The 25,068-nt window shown below is 47.3% G+C and overlaps 2 protein-coding genes across 3 annotated transcripts in view; one reads left to right on the top strand and one right to left on the bottom strand.

The window, feature by feature from the left end:
* Window positions 1-2,511: 2,511 nt before the first annotated feature.
* LOC118943938 (galectin-related protein-like) lies at window positions 2,512-12,196 on the bottom strand. 2 transcript variants are annotated; one of them, XM_036961009.1, is made up of 5 exons: window positions 11,596-12,125; window positions 10,908-10,991; window positions 10,629-10,717; window positions 6,738-6,924; window positions 2,512-4,523 (listed from the first exon to the last, which is right to left on the bottom strand). In XM_036961009.1, exons 1-5 carry the CDS (start codon window positions 11,626-11,628, stop codon window positions 4,380-4,382), a joined length of 537 nt encoding a protein of 178 aa, XP_036816904.1. In that variant the 5' UTR covers window positions 11,629-12,125; the 3' UTR covers window positions 2,512-4,379. The 2 variants fall into 2 exon arrangements, with proteins under 2 accessions (XP_036816904.1, XP_036816905.1); XM_036961010.1 differs by having other exon boundaries at window positions 4,387-4,523; window positions 6,644-6,924; window positions 11,596-12,196.
* LOC110516194 (ABC transporter G family member 20-like) overlaps window positions 10,914-25,068 on the top strand; it is a 47,733-nt gene continuing 33,578 nt past the window's right edge. Inside the window, exon 1 of the mRNA XM_036961008.1 lies at window positions 10,914-11,045. Within this exon, the coding sequence (XP_036816903.1) occupies window positions 10,974-11,045 (72 nt within the window). The 5' untranslated portion in view covers window positions 10,914-10,973. The remainder of the gene's footprint in view (window positions 11,046-25,068) is intronic.

Raw genomic sequence — 25,068 nt, forward strand, 5'->3', positions numbered from 1 at the left:
ACATTACAGGGGTAATCCAAGGAAGGGTCCATTTGAAGCACATTACAGGGGTAAACCAAGGAAGGGACCATTTGAAGCATCTTACAGGGGTAAACCAAGGAAGGGACCATTTGAAGCACATTACAGGGGTAATCCAAGGAAGGGTCCATTTGAAGCACATTACAGGGGTAAACCATGGAAGGGACCATTTGAAGCATCTTACAGGGGTAAACCAAGGAAGGGACCATTTGAAGCACATTACAGGGGTAAACCAAGGAAGGGTCCATTTGAAGCATCTTACAGGGGTAAACCAAGGAAGGGTCCATTTGAAGCACTGTACAGAGGGATGTCTGACTACAGCAAAGAAAATAAACACCAAACCCCTCAACCTTCAAAGTTATCATGACTTAAAGGTGCTACACCCCCAAAACCCAATTTCTCCGTAACATGAAGGAGACTCACAATTGAGCCTTTTACTTTCTGTTTTGGTCCAGCAGCTTCAAACAGCTGGAAAAACTATATATGTTTTATTATTGAACATATGTTTAGTTACACCCCTCAAACTCAACTCTGGACCTCCCAAAAAAAAGCAGTGGAACTGTCTTGGACACCAGGTGGGTGATATTAATGATCAGTAAGAACAGAAAACCAGCAGGCTCTGGACTTCGTAGGGTCAGAGGTGAATACCCCTGCCCTACACTATTCAGTGCTTGTTTTCTCACATAAACTGACATTGAGCGAACAGTGTAGAATTTTTTTAATCAAGAAATTACAGAGAGATTTCTACATTGGCCACCTGACCCGATTTCCAATAGATAACACAGCCACAAAGTCAAAACAGCTTTCCCATTTTGACAACAGATGCCTCTCCAATGGGAGAAATCAATAGGCAAATATTACAGCCATTTTTTAAATCCTGTGTAGCACCTTGAATCCAAAGTCCCTCCCTACTCATCTACAACTCAGAGCTGACTTGCTCCCAACAGGAAAGCCGCATCCCAAATGGCACCCTATCCCATACATTGGGCCCTGGTCAAAAGTAGTGCACTTAGGGTCAAACGTGTCTTGGGTTAGGGTTGAAGTTAGGGTCAAAGTTGTGCATTATGTAGGGGCAACCGAAGAATGAGCGCTCCCTCCAACAACTAAGCCCAGTAAGAGACAATAGAGAGAAGGAGAGATCCAACAACTAAGCCCAGTAAGAGACCATATAGAGAAGGAGAGATCCAACAACTAAGCCCAGTAAGAGACAATAGAGAGAAGGAGAGATCCAACAACTAAGCCCAGTAAGAGACCATATAGAGAAGGAGAGATCCAACAACTAAGCCCAGTAAGAGACAATAGAGAGAAGGAGAGATCCAACAACTAAGCCCAGTAAGAGACCATATAGAGAAGGAGAGATCCAACAACTAAGCCCAGTAAGAGACAATAGAGAGCTTTGATGGAGCACAATAGCTCCCCTTGGCACCATGTGATGTCCGTGTGCCCCATTCTTGCTCTCCTGGCTCGGTTTTGAGAGAGTGAGAGATAGATAGAGAGATGCAGTGGGTCCATAGAGAGAGAGAGATGCATTGGGCCATAGAGAGAGAAAGATGGGTCGAGAGACAGAGAGATGCAGTGGGTCCATAGAGAGAGAGAGAGGGGTCGAGAGACAGAGATTTGCAGTGGGTCCATAGAGAGAGAGGGGTCGAGAGAGAGAGATGCATTGGGCCATAGACATGGGGCAGTGTGTTGTTAGAGGCATATCAGTGATGTAGTGGTAATTAACAAATCGGTGAGTGAACTCTGATCCCTGTTTGTGGTGAGTAAAGTAACGCTCTATATATTTTCAAATAATTTTTCTGCAATAGGAGGGTAAATGCTTACGCAGAATACAAAAGGTGTGTAAGCTGCGATCACGTGAATTTACCCTCCACTAAACCACTGAGTCATATGATGCTCCACTAAACCACTGAGTCATATGATGCTCCACTAAACCACTGAGTCATATGATGCTCCACTAAACCACTGAGTCATATGATGCTCCACTAAACCACTGAGTCATATGATGCTCCACTAAACCACTGAGTCATATGATGCTCCACTAAACCACTGAGTCATATGACAGTTATTGGTGAACAGTAGTAGCTCTGTGTGTTGATGAAGTGGTGGGCACTGGTCCAAAGTAGTGCACTAAATAGGTAATACACTCTTAGAAAAAAGCAATCCAAAAGGGCTCTTCTGCTGTCCCCATATGAGAACCCATTCTGGTTCCAGGTAGAACCCATTCTGGTTCCAGGTTAACACCCATTCTGGTTCCAGGTTGAACCCATTCTGGTTCCAGGTTAACACCAGGTTAACACCCATTCTGGTTCCAGGTTAACACCCATTCTGGTTCCAGGTAGATAGCATCTTTTTTTCTAGGAGTGTAAGGTGCCATTTCAGATGCAGAAATTGGTTGAATCAATGTTGTTTCCACGTCATTTCAACAACCCAAAAAGTATTTGTGATGACGTTGAATCAATGTGGAAAACTGATTGGATTTGCAACAAGTCATCAACAAAAGGATATTTATTTTCACCCAACGTTTAACCTAAATCCAATGACATGGTGGAATTCTTTGTTGATTTCACGTTGAATTCACGTTAATTGCCAACTCAACCAAATTTAAATCAAAACTAGATGTTGAACTGACGTCTGTGCCCAGCTGGTATGCTACCATAGAAAAACATGGCTGCTGTACATTCATAACACCATTCAGCCTTCCTATTCTTCACAACAATCAACCGCTAATCGATAACCGCTAACCGCTAGCTAACGGAACCGTCTGTAAAGGGTTAGGGTTAGGGTACCGGTTACAGTTTCGGGTCAACTGTTTTTTATTTTGGGCAAAACATTTCACTTCGGTGTTCCCTAAAGAATACGACCCTGGTTTAAGTGTGGAAGAGAATCCACCATTTGCATATACAGTAATAATCTGGTCTGTGATAGCGAGGTTTGACTGAATGGTTGTTTAGGCTGGCCATCGCTGGGTGTGTTTTCACTATGGGGTTTTTCTTCATTTACAAGTCAGAGTCCAGTTAAGCAAACTCCTTAAAAGGATAGTTCACTCCAAGATAAACATCCTAGCAAATTTTTCAAGCCTAGAAACACCACCTGAGTCCATATTCCACACCACGTGTTGTGTTGTCTAGACTCTGCTGTGAGCCATTGGAGAAACCTACAGTTCTCATCTAGAACCCAAAGGAATCTGAAAGATTGGCACCTCTAATTCCAGTTTATTAGCTCCACACAGAACAGTTGAGGTATAAAACACATCGGATAAACTTGGACTTTGTGGTGAACTACCCCTTTAAACGAACCAATCATTCATCACTGTTAAATATGCAATGTAAACGAAGCTCCAAATGAACGATACATTCTATTCACTACCACATAGCTCTATGTCAGTGCAATATCTATATCTACAGGAGGAGAATGGTTGCAATGAACTGAAACTGTGAGTGAGAACCACCATTATTAATACATTGCATACAGTTACAAGACATTTCAATCAAAAGGCTGCTACGGTACATCTTGCCGAGACTCCACAATATAATCCTCATTTCCCTTTCCAAATGGCACCCTATTCCCTACGTAGTGCAATAGTTTTGGCCAGAGCCCAATATAAGGCCCTGATCAAAGTAGTGCACTATATAGGGAATAGAATGCAATTTAGAATGCAACCTCTGTATGTAGGTCATTGAGTTAGGATGCCAATAACCATGACAACCAACCAACCAATAAAACCCAATTGAAGAACAGGGAGGGAGGGAAAAAAATGGAAGCTCCCATAATACTGAGCTTGTCAACCCCACGAGATAACCCTCATTTACAGTGATGATGTTATACGTGATAAATAGTGTTGATTCCTGAGAAACCTCCTGAGAATTGTAGGATTTCTCCACATGAAAGCAAATACTTTTGAGTGCTCTACGGCTGTGTCCCAAATAGCACTCTAGTGCCCAATAGTGCCCTATTACATTTGGAATAGGGCCCCCTCTCTCAGCAAAATCCCCATAGGATGCTTGGTAACCATGAGCAGGCGTTTATATTGTGAGATCCCTGACACACACAGAACTGAGGAAGAAAACAAAGGAATTCTTTCAGGAACAAAGACACACAGAGCTGCGTTGCATTGCAACCATTCAACCAACAATTAGGAAGGTCACAATAACGTCAGATCTTGGTTGAGACCTGACAAGATAAAGGGGAAAGAAGAAGAGGAGTGACGGCAGAACCAAACCAGGATGGGCGAGGCCTTTCCAAAGCGCTAGGCCCACTGTTGCTGCAGTGTTGCATTGTGGGTATTGTAGTAACAGGTGTGTGTGTTCACCTGTATTGAGTTCTTGTTATGTCACACACTGGCATAGCAGCTGGGTTGGTTAACCTAGCTTGGTGATCTGTAGACCCCCTTCTATCCTCACTGTATCGATGGACGGCAAAGATTTAACTTTGTGAAAAAAGTCAAAGAGCGGATTTCCATCCACAAATATCCGGAAGCGCGTGTGTTCGCAGTGGATCTCCATCTGGAGAGAGAGAGAGGAGAGAGAGAGAGGGGGGGAGGGAGAGAGAGAGAGAGAGGAGAGAGAGAGAGGGGGGGGGGGGGGGGGGGAGAGAGGGGGGGGAGAGAGAGAGAGAGAGGGGGGAGAGAGAGAGAGAGAGGGGGGGAGAGAGAGAGAGAGAGAGAGGAGAGAGAGAGAGGAGAGAGGAGAGGTAGAGAGAGAGAGAGAGGAGGTAGAGAGAGAGAGAGAGAGAGGAGGTAGAGAGAGAGAGAGAGAGAGAGAGAGGAGGTAGAGAGAGAGAGAGAGGAGAGAGGAGAGAGAGGGGAGAGAGAGGAGAGAGAGGGGAGAGAGAGGAGGTAGAGAGAGAGGAGAGAGAGAGAGGAGAGAGGAGGTAGAGAGAGAACAGAATAAAACACCCCATTTCTAAACAAAGTCACATTATGCGGCCATGTGGTTCTTTCTCCAAATAAAAGAGAGCTTGTTAGTTTTGCATAACTTATCACATCTCTAAACCACATCCTCTGACAAATGTGTGACTGGAGCAACCTGCTTTACAATAAAACCACAACAAGGAACAATGTGTGTTCCTTATCACTGGGCTATATCTTTACATAACGTCTGTACTGAATCATATCACAGCAACTAAAGAGGAGTCAGAGAATGGTAGAGCGAGGGAGTGTATGAGATAGAGATAAGGGTGGAAGGCCAATTATCATGAAGTTAAGACCCTAGTTAACTGTGGTCCCATAGGGCTCTGGTCAAAGGAAGTCTACTAGAAAGGGGATGCGGTGCCATTTGGGACAAGTTGGAAAAGAACGTGAAGTGTTCTTGGTACCCTGAAGGGATGGTCGGGTTAGGGGTTAGAATTTAAAAAGAGAGTGGATTGTTATGGTATCTTGAAGGCCTGGTCCAGTTAGGGTTATGGATTAAGGGTTAGGATTAGAGGTTAGGATTAGAGGTTAGGATTAGAGGTTAGGATTAGAGGTTAGGATTAGGGGTTAGGATTAGAGGTTAGGATTAGAGGTTAGGATTAGAGGTTAGGGTAGGGATTATAGGTTAGAAGTTAGGATTAGAGGTTAGGATTAGTGTTTGGATAAGTGTAACAGGTACCCTGAAGGGCTGGTCAGGTTAGGTGTTAGGATCAGTGTAACAGGTACCCTGAAGGGCTGGTCAGGTTAGGTGTTAGGATCAGTGTAACAGGTACCCTGAAGGGCTGGTCAGGTTAGGTGTTAGGATCAGTGTAACAGGTACCCTGAAGGGCTGGTCAGGTTAGGTGTTAGGATAAGTGTAACAGGTACCCTGAAGGGCTGGTCAGGTTAGGTGTTAGGATCAGTGTAACAGGTACCCTGAAGGGCTGGTCAGGTTAGGTGTTAGGATAAGTGTAACAGGTACCCTGAAGGGCTGGTCAGGTTAGGTGTTTGGATAAGTGTAACAGGTACCCTGAAGGGCTGGTCAGGTTAGGTGTTTGGATAAGTGTAACAGGTACCCTGAAGGGCTGGTCAGGTTAGGTGTTAGGATCAGTGTAACAGGTACCCTGAAGGGCTGGTCAGGTTAGGTGTTAGGATCAGTGTAACAGGTACCCTGAAGGGCTGGTCAGGTTAGGTGTTAGGATCAGTGTAACAGGTACCCTGAAGGGCTGGTCAGGTTAGGTGTTAGGATCAGTGTAACAGGTACCCTGAAGGGCTGGTCAGGTTAGGTGTTAGGATCAGTGTAACAGGTACCCTGAAGGGCTGGTCAGGTTAGGTGTTAGGATCAGTGTAACAGGTACCCTGAAGGGCTGGTCAGGTTAGGTGTTAGGATCAGTGTAACAGGTACCCTGAAGGGCTGGTCAGGTTAGGTGTTAGGATCAGTGTAACAGGTACCCTGAAGGGCTGGTCAGGTTAGGTGTTAGGATCAGTGTAACAGGTACCCTGAAGGGCTGGTCAGGTTAGGTGTTAGGATAAGTGTAACAGGTACCCTGAAGGGCTGGTCAGGTTAGGTGTTTGGATAAGTGTAACAGGTACCCTGAAGGGCTGGTCAGGTTAGGTGTTAGGATAAGTGTAACAGGTACCCTAAAGGGCTGGTCAGGTTAGGTGTTAGGATCAGTGTAACAGGTACCCTGAAGGGCTGGTCAGGTTAGGTGTTAGGATAAGTGTAACAGGTACCCTAAAGGGCTGGTCAGGTTAGGTGTTAGGATCAGTGTAACAGGTACCCTGAAGGGCTGGTCAGGTTAGGTGTTAGGATCAGTGTAACAGGTACCCTGAAGGGCTGGTCAGGGATGAAGGGGAAGTAGTCGATAGACTTCTCCTCCTCGCTCCATTTTCCCGAGACGCAGGAGTTACGCAGAAACTGGCGCTCAGCGAATCGAGCGCTGAGTTTCAGGGCCACATCCGGCTGTGGCTCCTCCTTCTCTGTGCCGCGGCCGCAAGTCAGGCTGACGTCAAAGCTGAGACGGAAAGAAACATAGAGAAGAAAGAAATAGGTGTCTCTATGCTGGTTTAACAATATCCCTTTTTACCCTAGTTAACCTGTCCCTTAGTGGGTTCACTAGGGAACCTGTCCCTTAGTGGGAGCCCTAGGTAACCTGTCCTTTAGTGGGAGCCCTAGTTAACCTGTCCTTTAGTGGGAGCCCTAGTTAACCTGTCCTTTAGTGGGAGCCCTAGTTAACCTGTCCCTTAGTGGGTTCACTAGGGAACCTGTCCCTTAGTGGGAGCCCTAGGTAACCTGTCCTTTAGTGGGAGCCCTAGTTAACCTGTCCTTTAGTGGGAGCCCTAGTTAACCTGTCCTTTAGTGGGAGCCCTAGTTAACCTGTCCTTTAGTGGGAGCCCTAGTTAACCTGTCCCTTAGTGGGAGCCCTAGTTAACCTGTCCTTTAGTGGGAGCCCTAGTTAACCTGTCCTTTAGTGGGAGCCCTAGTTAACCTGTCCTTTAGTGGGAGCCCTAGTTAACCTGTCCTTTAGTGGGAGCCCTAGGATAACCTGTCCTTTAGTGGGAGCCCTAGTTAACCTGTCCTTTAGTGGGAGCCCTAGTTAACCTGTCCTTTAGTGGGAGCCCTAGTTAACCTGTCCTTTAGTGGGAGCCCTAGTTAACCTGTCCTTTAGTGGGAGCCCTAGTATAACCTGTCCTTTAGTGGGAGCCCTAGTTAACCTGTCCTTTAGTGGGAGCCCTAGGATAACCTGTCCTTTAGTGGGAGCCCTAGTTAACCTGTCCTTTAGTGGGAGCCCTAGTTAACCTGTCCTTTAGTGGGAGCCCTAGTTAACCTGTCCTTTAGTGGGAGCCCTAGTTAACCTGTCCTTTAGTGGGAGCCCTAGTTAACCTGTCCTTTAGTGGGAGCCCTAGTTAACCTGTCCTTTAGTGGGAGCCCTAGTTAACCTGTCCTTTAGTGGGAGCCCTAGTTAACCTGTCCTTTAGTGGGAGCCCTAGTTAACCTGTCCTTTAGTGGGAGCCCTAGTTAACCTGTCCTTTAGTGGGAGCCCTAGTTAACCTGTCCTTTAGTGGGAGCCCTAGTTAACCTGTCCTTTAGTGGGAGCCCTAGTTAACCTGTCCTTTAGTGGGAGCCCTAGTTAACCTGTCCTTTAGTGGGAGCCCTAGTTAACCTGTCCTTTAGTGGGAGCCCTAGGTAACCTGTCCTTTAGTGGGAGCCCTAGGTAACCTGTCCTTTAGTGGGAGCCCTAGTTAACCTGTCCTTTAGTGGGAGCCCTAGTTAACCTGTCCTTTAGTGGGAGCCCTAGTTAACCTGTCCTTTAGTGGGAGCCCTAGTTAACCTGTCCTTTAGTGGGAGCCCTAGGATAACCTGTCCCTTAGTGGGAGCCCTAGGATAACCTGTCCCTTAGTGGGAGCCCTAGGTAACCTGTCCCTTAGTGGGAGCCATAGGTAACCTGTCCCTTAGTGGGAGCCATAGGATAACCTGTCCCTTAGTGGGAGCCCTAGGATAACCTGTCCTTTAGTGGGAGCCCTAGGATAGCCTGTCCCTTAGTGGGAGCCCTAGGATAGCCTGTAGGGGACATAGTGGAGGGCCTATAGGGATGTGGTGCTGTAGTGGGGCATAGAGGAGGGCCTATAGGGACGTGGTGCTGTAGGGGACATAGTGGGGGGCCTATAGGGACGAGGTGCTGTAGGGGACATAGTGGAGGGCCTATAGGGACATAGTGGAGGGCCTATAGGGACGTGGTACTGTAGGGGACATAGTGGAGGGCCTATAGGGACGTGGTGCTGTAGGGGACATAGTGGAGGGCCTATAGGGACGTGGTGCTGTAGGGGACATAGTGGAGGTCCTATAGGGACGTGGTGCTGTAGGGGACAAAGAGGAGGGCCTATAGGGATGTGGTTCTGTAGGGGACATAGTGGAGGGCCTATAGGGACAAAGAGGAGGGCCTATAGGGCCGTGGTGTCTGTAGGGGACATAGTGGAGGTCCTATAGGGACGTGGTGCTGTAGGGGACATAGTGGAGGGCCTATAGGGACGTGGCTCTGTAGGGGACATAGTGGAGGGCCTATAGGGACAAAGAGGAGGGCCTATAGGGACGTGGTTCTGTAGGGGACATAGTGGAGGGCCTATAGGGACAAAGAGGAGGGCCTATAGGGCAGTGGTGTCTGTAGGGGACATAGTGGAGGTCCTATAGGGACGTGGTGCTGTAGGGGACATAGTGGAGGTCCTATAGGGACGTGGTGCTGTAGGGGACATAGTGGAGGGCCTATAGGGACGTGGTTCTGTAGGGGACATAGTGGAGGGCCTATAGGGACATAGTGGAGGGCCTATAGGGACGTGGTGCTGTAGGGGACATAGTGGAGGGCCTATAGGGACATAGTGGAGGGCCTATAGGGACGTGGTGCTGTAGGGGACATAGTGGAGGGCCTATAGGGACAAAGAGGAGGGCCTATAGGGCCGTGGTGTCTGTAGGAGAAACACCACATAACTGCTGTCATTATGTTCTGCATCTGGAGGAGCAGCATGTTGACATCTCCATGAACTTTAGAACAGGCATTTAAAACTGATGTCACTAAATGTGTTTTTAAACTGACCATTAGTTTCTATTGAGGCCTATAAAGGACACACCCTAAAATGTCTCAACATGCACCGTGTCCCAACTGGAACACTATCCCCTTTGTAGTACACTACGTTTGATGAGGGCCAATGTAGCCCTAGTGGCCTACATAGGGAATAGGGTGCTATTCGGGAGATAACCCAGCTCTGCCTCAGCCTGGCCTGACTGGAGGTGAACACCCTGCCTTGCATTATGGAAAAGCCATCCTTTCTCAACACACCCACACAGTTCTCCATTTCTCCTCTTCACCTCCCCAGGCTGTTTGGTTGCCTTCTGCCATGCTGCTAATAATAAACTATTCTTTTGATCTTTTTCCTTTCTGAGCCTGTGTTCAATTCTCTCTTTTACAATACGTTTTCTCTCCTTATTAGGCTAGAATCACATTCTTCAGCAGACATAACATGGAAAACACAGCATTTCACCAATTAAACATGTGATACACAGGCCTACAACAATTCATTCTATAGGCTACAGTCTTACAGAATCAGAACTCCACCTAAAATGGAATGGGACTTAGAATCTAATGAAAAAGCACTATATGAAAGATAAGAAGTTGGTAATGACATTCAGATAAGCCAAGGTGCAGTTGAAAAATAGACCTAGTTAGCTCTAGTCCAGGGCGCCTTCTCTTCTTCAAGAATAAGTTGAAGGCTCAGCATCAGCAAGCTGCACGTAACGACATGGACCAGAGCTAAGACCTAATGAGTGGAGGTAATATCGCCCTGGACCAGAGCTAAGACCTAATAAGTGGTGGTTATATCACCCTGGACCAGAGCTAAGACCTAATGAGTGGAGGTTATATCGCCCTGGACCAGAGCTAAGACCTAATGAGTGGAGGTTATATCTCCCTGGACCAGAGCTAAGACCTAATGAGTGGAGGTTATATCGCCCTGGACCAGAGCTAAGACCTAATGAGTGGAGGTTATATCGCCCTGGACCAGAGCTAAGACCTAATGAGTGGAGGTTATATCGCCCTGGACCAGAGCTAAGACCTAATGAGTGGAGGTTATATCGCCCTGGACCAGAGCACACACCTAATGAGTGGAGGTTATATCACCCTGGACCAGAGCCTACACCTAATGAGTGGAGGTTATAGTCTTAGCCTACCTGTCTGGCTCCAGATCAACAATGCCCATGACAATGACTTTTTTCCCGGGCCTCATACCACCTCTGATGCGGCCGGTGAATGGCACCTTCTACGAATGAAAGACGTTTTATTTTAAATCATCTAATTTAAAATCATCACAACACATAATGTAGACAAAGAAAAAGGTTGTAGCCCCCCCATCCTCCAGGGTAGGAGATGTGGTAATTATTTTTTTAACGGATTATTAACACAGGCCTATATATTGATCAACGTGGGTGTTTCAGGATGAATAGTCCCACCAGAAGCCGTGTAATGTCCTCCCTATCCGGCGAGATAAGCCCGGGGTTCCCGAACGAATCGTTGTGATGGTCATCTTCAGTATTCTTCAAAACCACCAGAGACAAAAGGGGAAGAAAAAAACACAACGTATTGATCAGGTACAGCCTAAATGAAAGTAGCCTACTCAATGGGCGGAGTAGCCTAGCGTTTTAAAAGGCTGCTTATTGCTCTAGATGTCTTCTCTGCGGTTGAAAAAGCCGACAGCATGGTCCTCATGCCGCTCTTCAACAATGAAAAGGTGGGGAAACCCATGGCTGTCAACACATCTGTCATGTTGTAGACTAGAGCGCGTAAGACCTGTGAGAACGGTCGGTCATTACCAACAACTCGCACATAGACAGCCCACATTGTACAGTGATAACGAGAAGTAATGCACCGCTGCTGTAACAAGGTGAGCACCACACAGATACATTTTATCATGCAGAATCATAGTGAATTTGTTCCGCGCCCACATCAGAGGTCGACTCCGGCTGTTTTGGGGAATACACTGACAGCCTATTGCCATATTACTCCCCACAATCATAGAAACTTCATGATGACATAAATTATAGCTCTCCACAAATGACACGCTTAACCGTTTTACGTGCAGACACAGAAAACAACCAATTCCAAGCAAACCGCTGTTTTCCTGAAAATTGTAATACTCACTATTGCGTCCCTTTCCGTTGCCGACACCGCCATCTTGACTTGTACAGAATACCATAGGATGCTTATCAGAAGAGAGGCAGCCCGGACAGTCCTCCTCTCCTGGAATGTGTCAGCGTCGTGGCAGCAGTGACTCAGTCAACATATTTCTAGGTGTCCACACTCACACTCCACATGCAGCGGAGGTGAATCGTAAACAATACGTGGAATTACCTGCGGTATTCACATTTAGGACTAGGATACGTCTGGTGTAGCCTGGGTGAGGTGTTGTAGTAGGCTATGTCTGGGCTGTATTTATCCGCTGTAGAAATGGGTGGATAGTCTTTTTATTTTGCTGACGTATGCTTTACAATAGTAAGAGGGGCTTTGGTAATCCCCGTCTGTTCGTGAACGAGAACGAGCCAGGCTAATCAGATTTTACATTTCCGACAAAGAACCTTCACCTAATTAAACTGTACCCCCATGAAGTGGGGGCACTTCTCTCATTCGATTCTAATCTTGAGTGGAGATATTTTGTATAGCTTCGTTCCTAGACTAATTAAAGAGGCCTGGTATGTAGTAGGAGCCTAGGATAGAAAATGTAACCATTTTGGGATGATAATGATAGTGAACATAATGTGGCGCTAAAGAAACAAACGATTTGATATATAATTCTAGGCTATAAGAGTACAGCTACTTATGTTCTTGAAAATGTAACCTTTATTTAACTAGGCAAGCCAGTTGAAGAACACATTCTTATTTACAATTATGGCCTACACCGGCTAAACCCGGACGACGCTGGGTCAATTGTGCGCCGCCCCATGGGACTCCCAATCACGGCCGGTTGTGATACAGCCTGGATTCAAACCAGGGTGTCTGTAGTGACGCCTCAAGCACTGAGATGCAGTGCCTTAGACCGCTGCGCCGCTTCGCCACTTGATTCTAAATACTAAGTTCATTGAGAAATATCCTACTTTGTTGGACACCGTTGAGCTATAAATAGCATGTTTCCGCTCAATAAATATATAGAACATTATTTGCCTATGCAAATCAGGAGGAGGGCATGTTTAAATTGTCAGAGGGCGTCCTTCTGTGGCAGTTCACGGTACTACAAATACAAGTCCTCTACTCTAGGCCTGCTCTATTCTGCAGTTCCATCATCCAGAAACAAGGTCTCATTGGGGTTCTATATAGAACCTATTGGTTCTGTATAGAACGATTATTTATAAGAGTGTAGCCAACATGTTTTGTGGGTCTCAAGCCTTCTGTCTTCTCACCCTGTTAGTGACTTCCTCAGTCAGAGCAGCCTACATGATTGGATAATAGGGGCTGTGTGTAGCCCTGCAGGAGGGTATAGAGGAGATGAAAAGGTTGGGACTGAATTGGCTACTGAAGAGCTGCTGGTGTCTACTTTTATTTATTTTATTTAACCTTTATTTAATCAGGTAGGCTAGTTGAACAAGTTCTCATTTACGACCTGGAGACCTGGACCTACTACTGTTATGCCCTTGAGCAAGGCACTTATTCTGCAACCTATCGGGGACCCGAACCAGCTCCCACCACGGCTAAGGACTGTATCCAGGCACTCCGCGTTGCGTCGTGCCTAAGAACAGCCCTTAGCCGTGTTATATTGGCCATATACCACACCCCCTCGGTCCTTATTGCTTAAGAGGACAACCCCATACGCCAGAGGTTTCCTCAGGAAGGTAGGAGAGGTACATTTGGAATAATTCTATGGAATAGTGTATATCCTAGGGTTGGAAAATTCCTCTAACTTTCCCAAAATTCCCAGGTTTTCCAGAAATTCCGGTTGGAAGATTCCTGAAATCAGGAGGGAATAGACAGGAAATCTAGGAATCATCCAACCAGGGTGTCTTGAAAACCTGGGAACGTATCAGTGCAACACAAGCTCCAAAGAAAATGGCGTCCCTCGCCGTAACTGCAGCAGGGGGGGGGGGCGTTTTGTTTTAGACTGCTCTGTTTATTATGCTAAGATGGCATCCTGCTGCCACACATAGACCTAAACTACAGAAACTAATGCAGCCACACATAGACCTAAACTACAGAAACTAATGCAGCCACACATAGACCTAAACTAGGGAAACTAATGCAGCCACACATAGACCTAAACTAGGGAAACTAATGCAGCCACACATAGACCTAAACTACAGAAACTAATGCAGCCACACATAGACCTAAACTAGGGAAACTAATGCAGCCACACATAGACCTAAACTAGGGAAACTAATGCAGCCACACATAGACCTAAACTAGGGAAACTAATGCAAAAAGCCAAGATAGTACCGCCTGGTACGGCAACTGCTCCGCCCACAACCGCAAGGCTCTCCAGAGGGTAGTGAGGTCTGCACAACGCATCACCGGGGGGCAAACTACCTGCCCTCCAGGACACCTACACCACCCGATGTCACAGGAAGGCCAAAAAGATCATCAAGGACAACAACCACCCGAGCCACTGCCTGTTCACCCCGCTATTATCCAGAAGGCGAGGTCAGAACAGGTGCATCAAAGCTGGGACCGAGAGACTGAAAAACAGCTTCTATCTCAAGGCCATCAGACTGTTAAACAGCCATCACTAACATTGAATGGCTGTTGCCAACATACTGACTTAATCTCTAGCTACTTTAATATTTAATAATTGGATATAATAAATGTATCACTAGCCACTTTTTAAAAAATGCCACTTTATATAATGTTTACATACCCTACATTACTCATCTCATATGTATATACTGTACTCTATACCATCTACTGCATCTTGCCTATGCTGTTCGGCCATCACTCATTCATATATTTATAGGTACATTCTCTTGTTCATTACTTTGTGTGTGTATCAGGTAGTTGTTGTGAAATTGTCACGCCCTGACCTTAGACATCTCTGTTTTTCTATATATGTTCTTTAGGTCAGGGTGTGACTAGGGTGGGTACTCTAGTTTTTGTATGTCTAAGGCCTTTGTATGTCATGGGGTTTTTGTATGTCTATGTTGGCCTGATATGGTTCCCAATCAGAGACAGCTGTTGTCTCTGATTGGGGATCATATTTAGTTAGCCATTTTCCTCATTTGTGTTGTGGGACCTTGTCTATGTATAGTTGCCTAAGTCCACATCAGTAGCAGCACGTTTCGTTTGGTTGTTTGTTGTTTTGTTCAGTGAGTTTTGATTTATTAAAATGATGTGGAACTCTACTCACGCTGCGCCTTGGTCCGATCCTTACGACAAACGTGACAGAAGATCCCACCACCAACGGACCAAGCACAGTGTTCAAGAGGAGCAGGGATCCTGGGCCTGGGAGAAAAGTGAGTGGAGGACATCATGGACATGGGAGGAGGTTATGGTAGGGGACAAGACCCTGCCATGGAAGCAGGCGGAGGCAGCGAAAGAGGAACGGCGACGATATGAGGAGTCAGGGCAACGATGGAAGCACAAAAGGCAGGACGAACACGGGGACATTGACGGAGTTATGCAGTGATGCGCACGGTGTCTCCAGTGCGCATTCACAGCCCGGTGCGCTCTATTCCAGCTCCCCGCATTTGCTGTGCTAGAGTGGGCATCCAGCCAGGACGGGTTGTGCCGGCTCAGCGCTCCTGGTCTCTAGTACACCTCTTCGGACCAGGATATCCTGCGCCGGCTTTACACGCTATATCCCCAGTGCGTCTTCACAGCCCAGTGCGTCCTGTGCCAGCGCCCCGCACTTATCGAGCTAAAGTGAGCATCCAGCCAGGACACAGTGTGCCAGCTCTACGCTCCAGGCCTCCAGTGCGCCTTCACAGTCCAGTACGTCCTATGCCTCTTCCTCGCACTCGCCCTTAGATCCATGTCACCAGCCCGGTACCACCAGTGCCGGCACCACGCATCAGCCCTCCAGTGGGCCTCCACAATCCAGTGTGTCCTGTGCCTCCTCCCCGCACTCGCCCCGAGGTGCGTGTCTTCAGCCCGGTGCCACCTGTACCGGTCCCACGCATCAGGCCACCAGTGCGCCTCCACACTCCAGAGCTTCCGGCGACAATTCCCAGTCCAGAGCTTCCGGCGACAATTCCCAGTCCGGGACCTCCAACGACGGGCCACAGTCCGGAACCTCCAACGACGGTCCACAGTCCGGGAACCTCCGGCGACGGTCCACAGTCCGGGAACCTCCGGCGACGGTCCACAGTCCGGGAACCTCCGGCGACGGTCCACAGTCCGGGAACCTCCGGCGACGGTCCACAGTCCGGGAACCTCCGGCGACGGTCCACAGTCCGGGAACCTCCGGCGACGGTCCACAGTCCGGGAACCTCCGGCGACGGTCCACAGTCCGGGAACCTCCGGCGACGGTCCACAGTCCGGGAACCTCCGGTCCACAGTCCGGGAACCTCCGGCGACGGTCCACAGTCCGGAACCGCAGGGCACCGGTCCACAGTCCGGAACCGCAGGGCACCGGTCCACAGTCCGGAACCTCCGGCGACGGTTCCGAGGGGTCTATATTTTGGTTTGGTCAGGGTGTGACTAGGGTGGGTACTCTAGTTTTTGTATGTCTAAGGCCTTTGTATGTCATGGGGTTTTTGTATGTCTATGTTGGCCTGATATGGTTCCCAATCAGAGACAGCTGTTTATCGTTGTCTCTGATTGGGGATCATATTTAGGTAGCCATTTTCCTAATTTGTGTTGTGGGATCTTGTCTATGTATAGTTGCCTTAGTGCACATCAGTAGCGTTTCGTTTGGTTGTTGTTTTGTTCAGTGAGTTTCGATTTATTAAAATTATGTGGAACTCTACTCACGCTGCGCCTTGGTCCGATCCTTACGACGAACGTGACAAATTGTTAGATATTACTGCATGGTCGGAACTAGAAGTACAAGCATTTCGCTACACTCACATTAAAAATCAGCTAACCATGTGCATGTGACAAATAACATTTGATGTGTCTATTGTTGTTTTTATTTTTTTTGTAGGGGTTGCTACATTTTTTTGTTAGGGCAAATCAAATAAGACATTTTAAACTGGAAATTATAAACTTTAGAAGCCTTTTTGTACATTGAATACACTACAAGTTTCCATTTCCTGCTGTGCAGGAAAATTCTCTGCAACAAAAGTGATCAATTTAAGATCTTACATCTGTAGCTACTATTTAGTAGTACGTTAACAGGTGCGTTCATTCCGCAGCAAGAGGCCTGCATGCATTCAGTCTGAATAATGCCTCTTCTCCCTTCTCAAGAACCAACCTGTTCTACCACTTTGAAATAGGCTATAGACCAACTACACCCTGATGACATGGAACTGTCAGCTGATCTTCACACAATGTTTACTTCTGTTGGTTCATGTTTTCACACAGCAGGCTAGGCACACACACTCATTGCTACAGTACTATAGGCTATGTTGCTGCTCTCCATCTTCTAGACTTCAGCTCCTTGTGTAAGGGGCCCTTTTCAGGTGAGTCCCTGTTGTAATTTAGGACCAGTGTTTTCCTAGTTGGCTAAATTACAGCTGGTGCTTTTGTATTTGCTTATCTGTGGTTCTTTCAAAGATTGATTCAACGGTATGGTACCGTATCGGAGCATATCTGAAATGATAACGATGAATCGATTTGACCACTTATCAGACTCATCATGTGTAGTCTGGCTCTTCCAACTGTTTTCCATTGTGGTCAAAAGGGCTGCACCTGAAATTGGTTGTATTTCCTCACTGTCAAAATGTACAACAAAATATTCCTCTGTCCATTGCTATTGGAGTTTTCTCTGCTCCCTGACTGTTTTGATGACTGTTAGCAAACTGGATTATAAATGTAGGTCTATTCTCATTTCTACACAGTTTAGATTTTGGTGTTACAATTTCATTGGATTTAAAATTTCTATCTGTTACAAGCCCTAACCAACAGGTGTAGACTTTACTGTGAAATGCTTACTTACAAGCCCTAACCAACAGGTGTAGACTTTACTGTGAAATGCTTACTTACAAGCCCTAACCAACAGGTGTAGACTTTACTGTGAAATGCTTACTTACAAGCCCTAACCAACAGGTGTAGATTTTACTGTGAAATGCTTACTTACAAGCCCTAACCAACAGGTGTAGACTTTACTGTGAAATGCTTACTTACAAGCTCTAACCAACAATGCAGAGTTAAAAAATAAGAACATTTGCACATTTTCTTTTGAGCTTGTTTTTTTAAAAATGTTTTTAAAAAATGGAACTATTATTGAACTTGGCAAGTCAGTTAAGAACAAATTCCTACTTACAATGAATAACAATAACATGGCTATATACAGGGAGTACCAGTACCGAGCCAATGTGCAGGGGTACAAGGCAGGTTATATATATATATTATTCTCAAACCACCAGTGGGCCGGATTTAATTGTCTCAAGGGCCGGATCTGGCCCGCTGGCCGCATGTTTCACACCCCTGAACTGGATGCTTTACTAAATATTGTAACATCTGTTTGTTATATGACTCAAATTATTATTATTGTCCTATTTGACTATTACTTGTTTTATGGAGCTTCTTTAACTGGAGATGGAGTCTTTTAATCTGTTAATCAAGTATTTCAGAGAGTGTTGTCTGCAATTCGATTAATAAAAACGTTGAACTTGAATTTATTCTTCACACAGAAAGATAAGAACCCATGTCCGAATTTTTTTTGCAGTTAATTAATGCTGTCTGTCTGTGTAGAAAGGCTATAGTCCTATAATGTCTCACTAAACTATATCCTGTATTACAATGTTATTACAGTCCAACAATGGCTCCTTTCTGTCCATATACTGCCATGTGTCATAGCTTGGGTACCAGTTGGTTTAGCCAGCATTCTATTCCTTGCACTCTGTTTCATTGCCAAACATTCTTTGGCACCTAACACAGAGTGAAAGGAGTGGAATGTTATCTAAACAGACTGGTGCACAGACGACATGTGGCATTGTGTCAAAGAAGGTGAGCTTGATCAATGGAGTCAGATTACGGAGTGGTTTCCCTCTAATCTCCCAACGGTGGAATGAAAGATGCTGGATTATGTGAGTGAGAACGGGGAAGCCAACTCAGAAAAAGGGAGACAAACAAGGGAAGCCAACACAGAGAAAGGGAGACAAACAAGGGAAGCCAACACAGAGAAAGGGAGAATGAAACAGGGGAAGCCAACACAGAGAAAGGGAGAATGAAACAGGGGAAGCAAACACAGAGAAACGGGGACAAACAGGGGAAGCCAACACAGAGAAAGGGAGACAAACAGGGGAAGCCAACACAGAGAAAGGGAGACAAACAAGGGAAGCCAACACAGAGAAAGGGAGACAAACAAGGGAAGCCAGGGAAAGTAGGCAGGGATTAAAGATTATTCGACCCAGGGTGGATCCAAAATGGCTCCCTATATATACCACTATAGCCTCAAAATAATGCACTATGTAAGGAATATCAAATCAAATCAAATGTATTTATATAGCCCTTCGAACATCAACTGATATCTCAAAGTGCTGTACAGAAACCCAACCTAAAACCACAAACAGCAAGCAATGCAGGTGTAGAAGCACGGTGGCTAGGAAAAACTCCCATGAAAGGCCAAAACCTAGGAAGAAACCTAGAGAGGAACCAGGCTATGAGGGGTGGCCAGTCCTCTTCTGGCTGTGCCGAGTGGAGATTATAACAGAACATGGCCAAGATGTTCAAATGTTCATAAATGACCAGCATGGTCAAATAATAATAATCACAGTAGTTGTCGAGGGTGCAGCAAGTTAGCACCTCAGGAGTAAATGTCAGTTGGCTTTTCATAGCCGATCATTAAGATTATCTCTACCACTCCTGCTGTCTCTAGAGAGTTGAAAACAGCAGGTCTGGGACAGGTAGCACGTCCGGTGAACAGGTCAGGATTCCATAGCCGCAGGCAGAACAGTTGAAACTGGAGCAGCAGCACGGCCAGGTGGACTGGGGACAGCAAGGAGTCATCATGCCAGGTAGTCCTGAGGCATGGTCCTCGGGCTCAGGTCCTAAGAGAGAAAGAGAGAATTAGAGAGAGCATACTTAAATTCACACAGGACACCGGATAAGACAGGAGAAGTACTCCAGATATAACAGACTTACCCTAGCCCCCCGACACATAAACTACTGCAGCATAAATACTGGAGGCTGAGACAGGAGGGGTCAGGAGACACTGTGGCCCCATCCGGTGATACCCCGGACAGGGCCAAACAGGAAGGATGTAACCCCACCCACTTTGCAAAAGCACACGAGGGATATCTTCAACCACCGACTTACCATCTTGAGACAAGGCCGAGAATAGCCCACAAAGATCTCTTCCGCGGCACAACCCAAGTGGGGGGGGGGCGCGCCAACCCCCGCCCCCCCCCCCCCTCCCCAATAGGGTGCCATTTGGGGGTGACACCTAGTTAGGGTGTCAGATTGCCATTTATTGTCATGAGTCTTGCCCTGGAGGCAGCTCTGAAGAATGGTCACTAGCTGTCACAGCAACAAAGTCATAAAATTGAATTTTAAACCTTAACCACACTGTTAGCACTAATGTCTAACCTTAACCTTAACCACACTGTTAGCCCTAATGCCTAACCCTAACCTTAACTAGACTGTCAGCCCTAATGTCTAACCATAACCTTAACCACACTGTTAGCCCTAATGCCTAACCCTAACCTTAACCACACTGTTAGCCCTAATGTCTAACCCTAACCTTAACCACGCTGTTAGCCCTAATGCCTAACCCTAACCTTAACCACAATGTAGCCCTAATGCCTAACCCTAACCTTAACCACACTGTTAGCCTTAATGTCTAACCCTAACCTTAAATTAAGAACAAAAAGCTTTTTTTTAATGGACCCAGCATGGGTAACAGTGTCTGCTATATATACACCCCCCAGCATGGGTAACAGTGGCTGCTATATATACACCACCCCCCCCCCCTCCTATATATACACCACCCCAGCATGGGTAACAGTGGCTGCTATATATACACCACCCCCCCTCCTATATATACACCACCCCAGCATGGGTAACAGTGGCTGCTATATATACACCACCCCCCCCTCCTATATATACACCACCCCAGCATGGGTAACAGTGGCTGCTATATATACACCACCCCCCCTCCTATATATACACCACCCCAGCATGGGTAACAGTGGCTGCTATATATACACCACCCCAGCATGGGTAACAGTAGCTGCTATGTATACACCACCCCAGCATGGGTAACAGTAGCTGCTATATATACACCCCCCCAGCATGGGTAACAGTAGCTGCTATATATACACCCCCCCAGCATGGGTACCAGTAGCTGCTATATATACACCACCCCAGCATGGGTAACAGTGGCTGCTATATATACAACCCCCAGCATGGGTAACAGTGGCTGCTATATATACACCCCCCCCCCCAGCATGGGTAACAGTGGCTGCTATATATACACCACCCCAGCATGGGTAACAGTAGCTGCTATATATACACCCACCCGCATGGGTAACAGTGGCTGCTATATATACACCCCCCCAGCATGGGTAACAGTGGCTGCTATATATACACCACCCCAGCATGGGTAACAGTGGCTGCTATATATACACCACCCCAGCATGGGTAACAGTAGCTGCTATATATACACCACCCCAGCATGGGTAACAGTAGCTGCTATATATACACCCCCCAGCATGGGTAACAGTGTCTGCTATATATACACCCCCCCAGCATGGGTAACAGTGGCTGCTATATATACACCCCCCCCCCCCCCCAGCATGGGTAACAGTGGCTGCTATATATACACCCCCCCCCCCCCAGCATGGGTAACAGTAGCTGCTATATATACACCCCCCCCCCAGCATGGGTAACAGTAGCTGCTATATATACACCCCCCCCCAGCATGGGTAACAGTGGCTGCTATATATACACCCCCCCCCAGCATGGGTAACAGTGGCTGCTATATATATACACCCCCCCAGCATGGGTAACAGTAGCTGCTATATATATACACCCCCCCCCCAGCATGGGTAACAGTGGCTGCTATATATATATACACCACCCCAGCATGGGTAACAGTGGCTGCTATATATACACCACCCCAGCATGGGTAACAGTGGCTGCTATATATACACCCCCCCCCCAGCATGGGTAACAGTAGCTGCTATATATACACCACCCCAGCATGTGAACAGTGGCTGCTATATATACACCCCCCCAGCATGGGTAACAGTGTCTGCTATATATACACCACCCCAGCATGGGTAACAGTGTCTGCTATATATACACCCCCCCCCAGCATGGGTAACAGTGGCTGCTATATATACACCCCCCCAGCATGGGTAACAGTGGCTGCTATATATACACCACCCCAGCATGGGTAACAGTAGCTGCTATATATACACCCCCCCAGCATGGGTAACAGTGGCTGCTATATATACACCACCCCAGCATGGGTAACAGTGGCTGCTATATATACACCACCCCCCCAGCATGGGTAACAGTGGCTGCTATATATACACCACCCCAGCATGGGTAACAGTGGCTGCTATATATACACCAACCCCCCAGCATGGGTAACAGTGGCTGCTATATATACACCCCCCCACCATGGGTAACAGTGGCTGCTATATATACACCCCCCCCCCCCCCCCCCCCCCCCCCAGCATTGGTAACAGTGTCTGCTATATATACACCACCCCAGCATGGGTAACAGTAGCTGCTATATATACACCCCCCCGCATGGGTAACAGTGGCTGCTATATATACCCCCCCCAGCATGGGTAACAGTGGCTGCTATATATACACCACCCCAGCATGGGTAACAGTGGCTGCTATATATACACCACCCCACCATGGGTAACAGTGGCTGCTATATATACACCAACCCAGCATGTGAACAGTGGCTGCTATATATACACCACCCCCCAGCATGGGTAACAGTGTCTGCTATATATACACCACTCCCCCCCCCCCCCCCACCATGGGTAACAGTGGCTGCTATATATACACCCCCCCAGCATGGGTAACAGTGGCTGCTATATATATACACCCCCCCAGCATGGGTAACAGTGGCTGCTATATATACACCACCCCCCCAGCATGGGTAACAGTGGCTGCTATATATACACCACCCCCCAGCATGGGTAACAGTGTCTGCTATATATACACCACCCCAGCATGGGTAACAGTAGCTGCTATATATACACCCACCCAGCATGGGTAACAGTAGCTGCTATATATACACCCACCCGCATGGGTAACAGTAGCTGCTATATATACACCCACCCAGCATGGGTAACAGTGGCTGCTATATATACACCACCCCAGCATGTGTAACAGTAGCTGCTATATATACACCCACCCGCATGGGTAACAGTAGCTGCTATATATACACCCACCCAGCATGGGTAACAGTAGCTGCTATATATACACCCACCCAGCATGGGTAACAGTAGCTGCTATATATACACCCACCCGCATGGGTAACAGTAGCTTCTATATATACACCCACCCAGCATGGGTAACAGTAGCTGCTATATATACACCCACCCAGCATGGGTAACAGTAGCTGCTATACATACACCCAACCAGCATGGGTAACAGTAGCTGCTATATATACACCCACCCAGCATGGGTAACAGTGTCTGCTATATATACACCACCCCAGCATGGGTAACAGTAGCTGCTATATATACACCCACCCGCATGGGTAACAGTAGCTGCTATATATACACCCACCCAGCATGGGTAACAGTGTCTGCTATATATACACCACCCCATTATGGGTAACAGTAGCTGCTATATATACACCCACCCGCATGGGTAACAGTAGCTGCTATATATACACCCACCCAGCATGTGTAACAGTAGCTGCTATATATACACCCACCCAGCATGGGTAACAGTGACTGCTATATATACACCCACCCAGCATGGGTAACAGTGACTGCTATATATACACCACCACCCCAGCATGGGTAACAGTAGCTGCTATATATACACCCCCCCAGCATGGGTAACAGTGTCTGCTATATATACACCCCCCCAGCATGGGTAACAGTAGCTGCTATATATACACCACCCCAGCATGGGTAACAGTGGCTGCTATATATACACCCCCCCCCAGCATGGGTAACAGTGGCTGCTATATATACACCCCCCAGCATGGGTAACAGTGGCTGCTATATATACACCCACCCAGCATGGGTAACAGTGGCTGCTATATATACACCCCCCCCCCCCAGCATGGGTAACAGTGTCTGCTATATATACACCCCCCCAGCATGGGTAACAGTGGCTGCTATATATACACCCACCCAGCATGGGTAACAGTGGCTGCTATATATACACCCCCCCAGCATGGGTAACAGTGGCTGCTATATATACACCCACCCAGCATGGGTAACAGTGGCTGCTATATATACACCCCCCCAGCATGGGTAACAGTAGCTGCTATATATACACCACCCCCCCAGCATGGGTAACAGTGTCTGCTATATATACACCACCCCCCAGCATGGGTAACAGAGGCTGCTATATATACACCCACCCAGCATGGGTAACAGTGGCTGCTATATATACACCCACCCCCCCAGCATGGGTAACAGTGGCTGCTATATATACACCACCCCCCCAGCATGGGTAACAGTGGCTGCTATATATACACCACCCCCCAGCATGGGTAACAGTGGCTGCTATATATACACCCCCCCAGCATGGGTAACAGTGGCTGCTATATATACACCCACCCAGCATGGGTAACAGTGGCTGCTATATATACACCCCCCCCCCAGCATGGGTAACAGTGGCTGCTATATATACACCCACCCAGCATGGGTAACAGTAGCTGCTATATATACACCCACCCAGCATGGGTAACAGTGGCTGCTATATATACACCACCCCAGCATGGGTAACAGTGGCTGCTATATATACACCACCCCAGCATGGGTAACAGTGGCTGCTATATATACACCACCCCCCCAGCATGGGTAACAGTGTCTGCTATATATACACCCACCCAGCATGGGTAACAGTGGCTGCTATATATACACCCCCCCCCCAGCATGGGCAACAGTGGCTGCTATATATACACCCCCCCAGCATGGGTAACAGTGGATGCTATATATACACCCCCCCGCATGTGTAACAGTAGCTGCTATATATACACCCACCCAGCATTGTTAACAGTGACTGCTGTATATACACCCACCCAGCATGGGTAACAGTGACTGCTATATATACACCACCACCCCAGCATGGGTAACAGTAGCTGCTATATATACACCCCCCCAGCATGGGTAACAGTGTCTGCTATATATACACCCCCCCAGCATGGGTAACAGTGGCTGCTATATATACACCCACCCAGCATGGGTAACAGTGGCTGCTATATATACACCCCCCCCCCCCCCCAGCATGGGTAACAGTGTCTGCTATATATACACCCCCCCAGCATGGGTAACAGTGGCTGCTATATATACACCCACCCAGCATGGGTAACAGTGGCTGCTATATATACACCCCCCCAGCATGGGTAACAGTGGCTGCTATATATACACCACCCCCCAG

Source organism: Oncorhynchus mykiss, chromosome 23 (genome assembly GCF_013265735.2).
Source record: "Oncorhynchus mykiss isolate Arlee chromosome 23, USDA_OmykA_1.1, whole genome shotgun sequence".
NCBI classification, from domain to species: domain Eukaryota; kingdom Metazoa; phylum Chordata; class Actinopteri; order Salmoniformes; family Salmonidae; genus Oncorhynchus; species Oncorhynchus mykiss.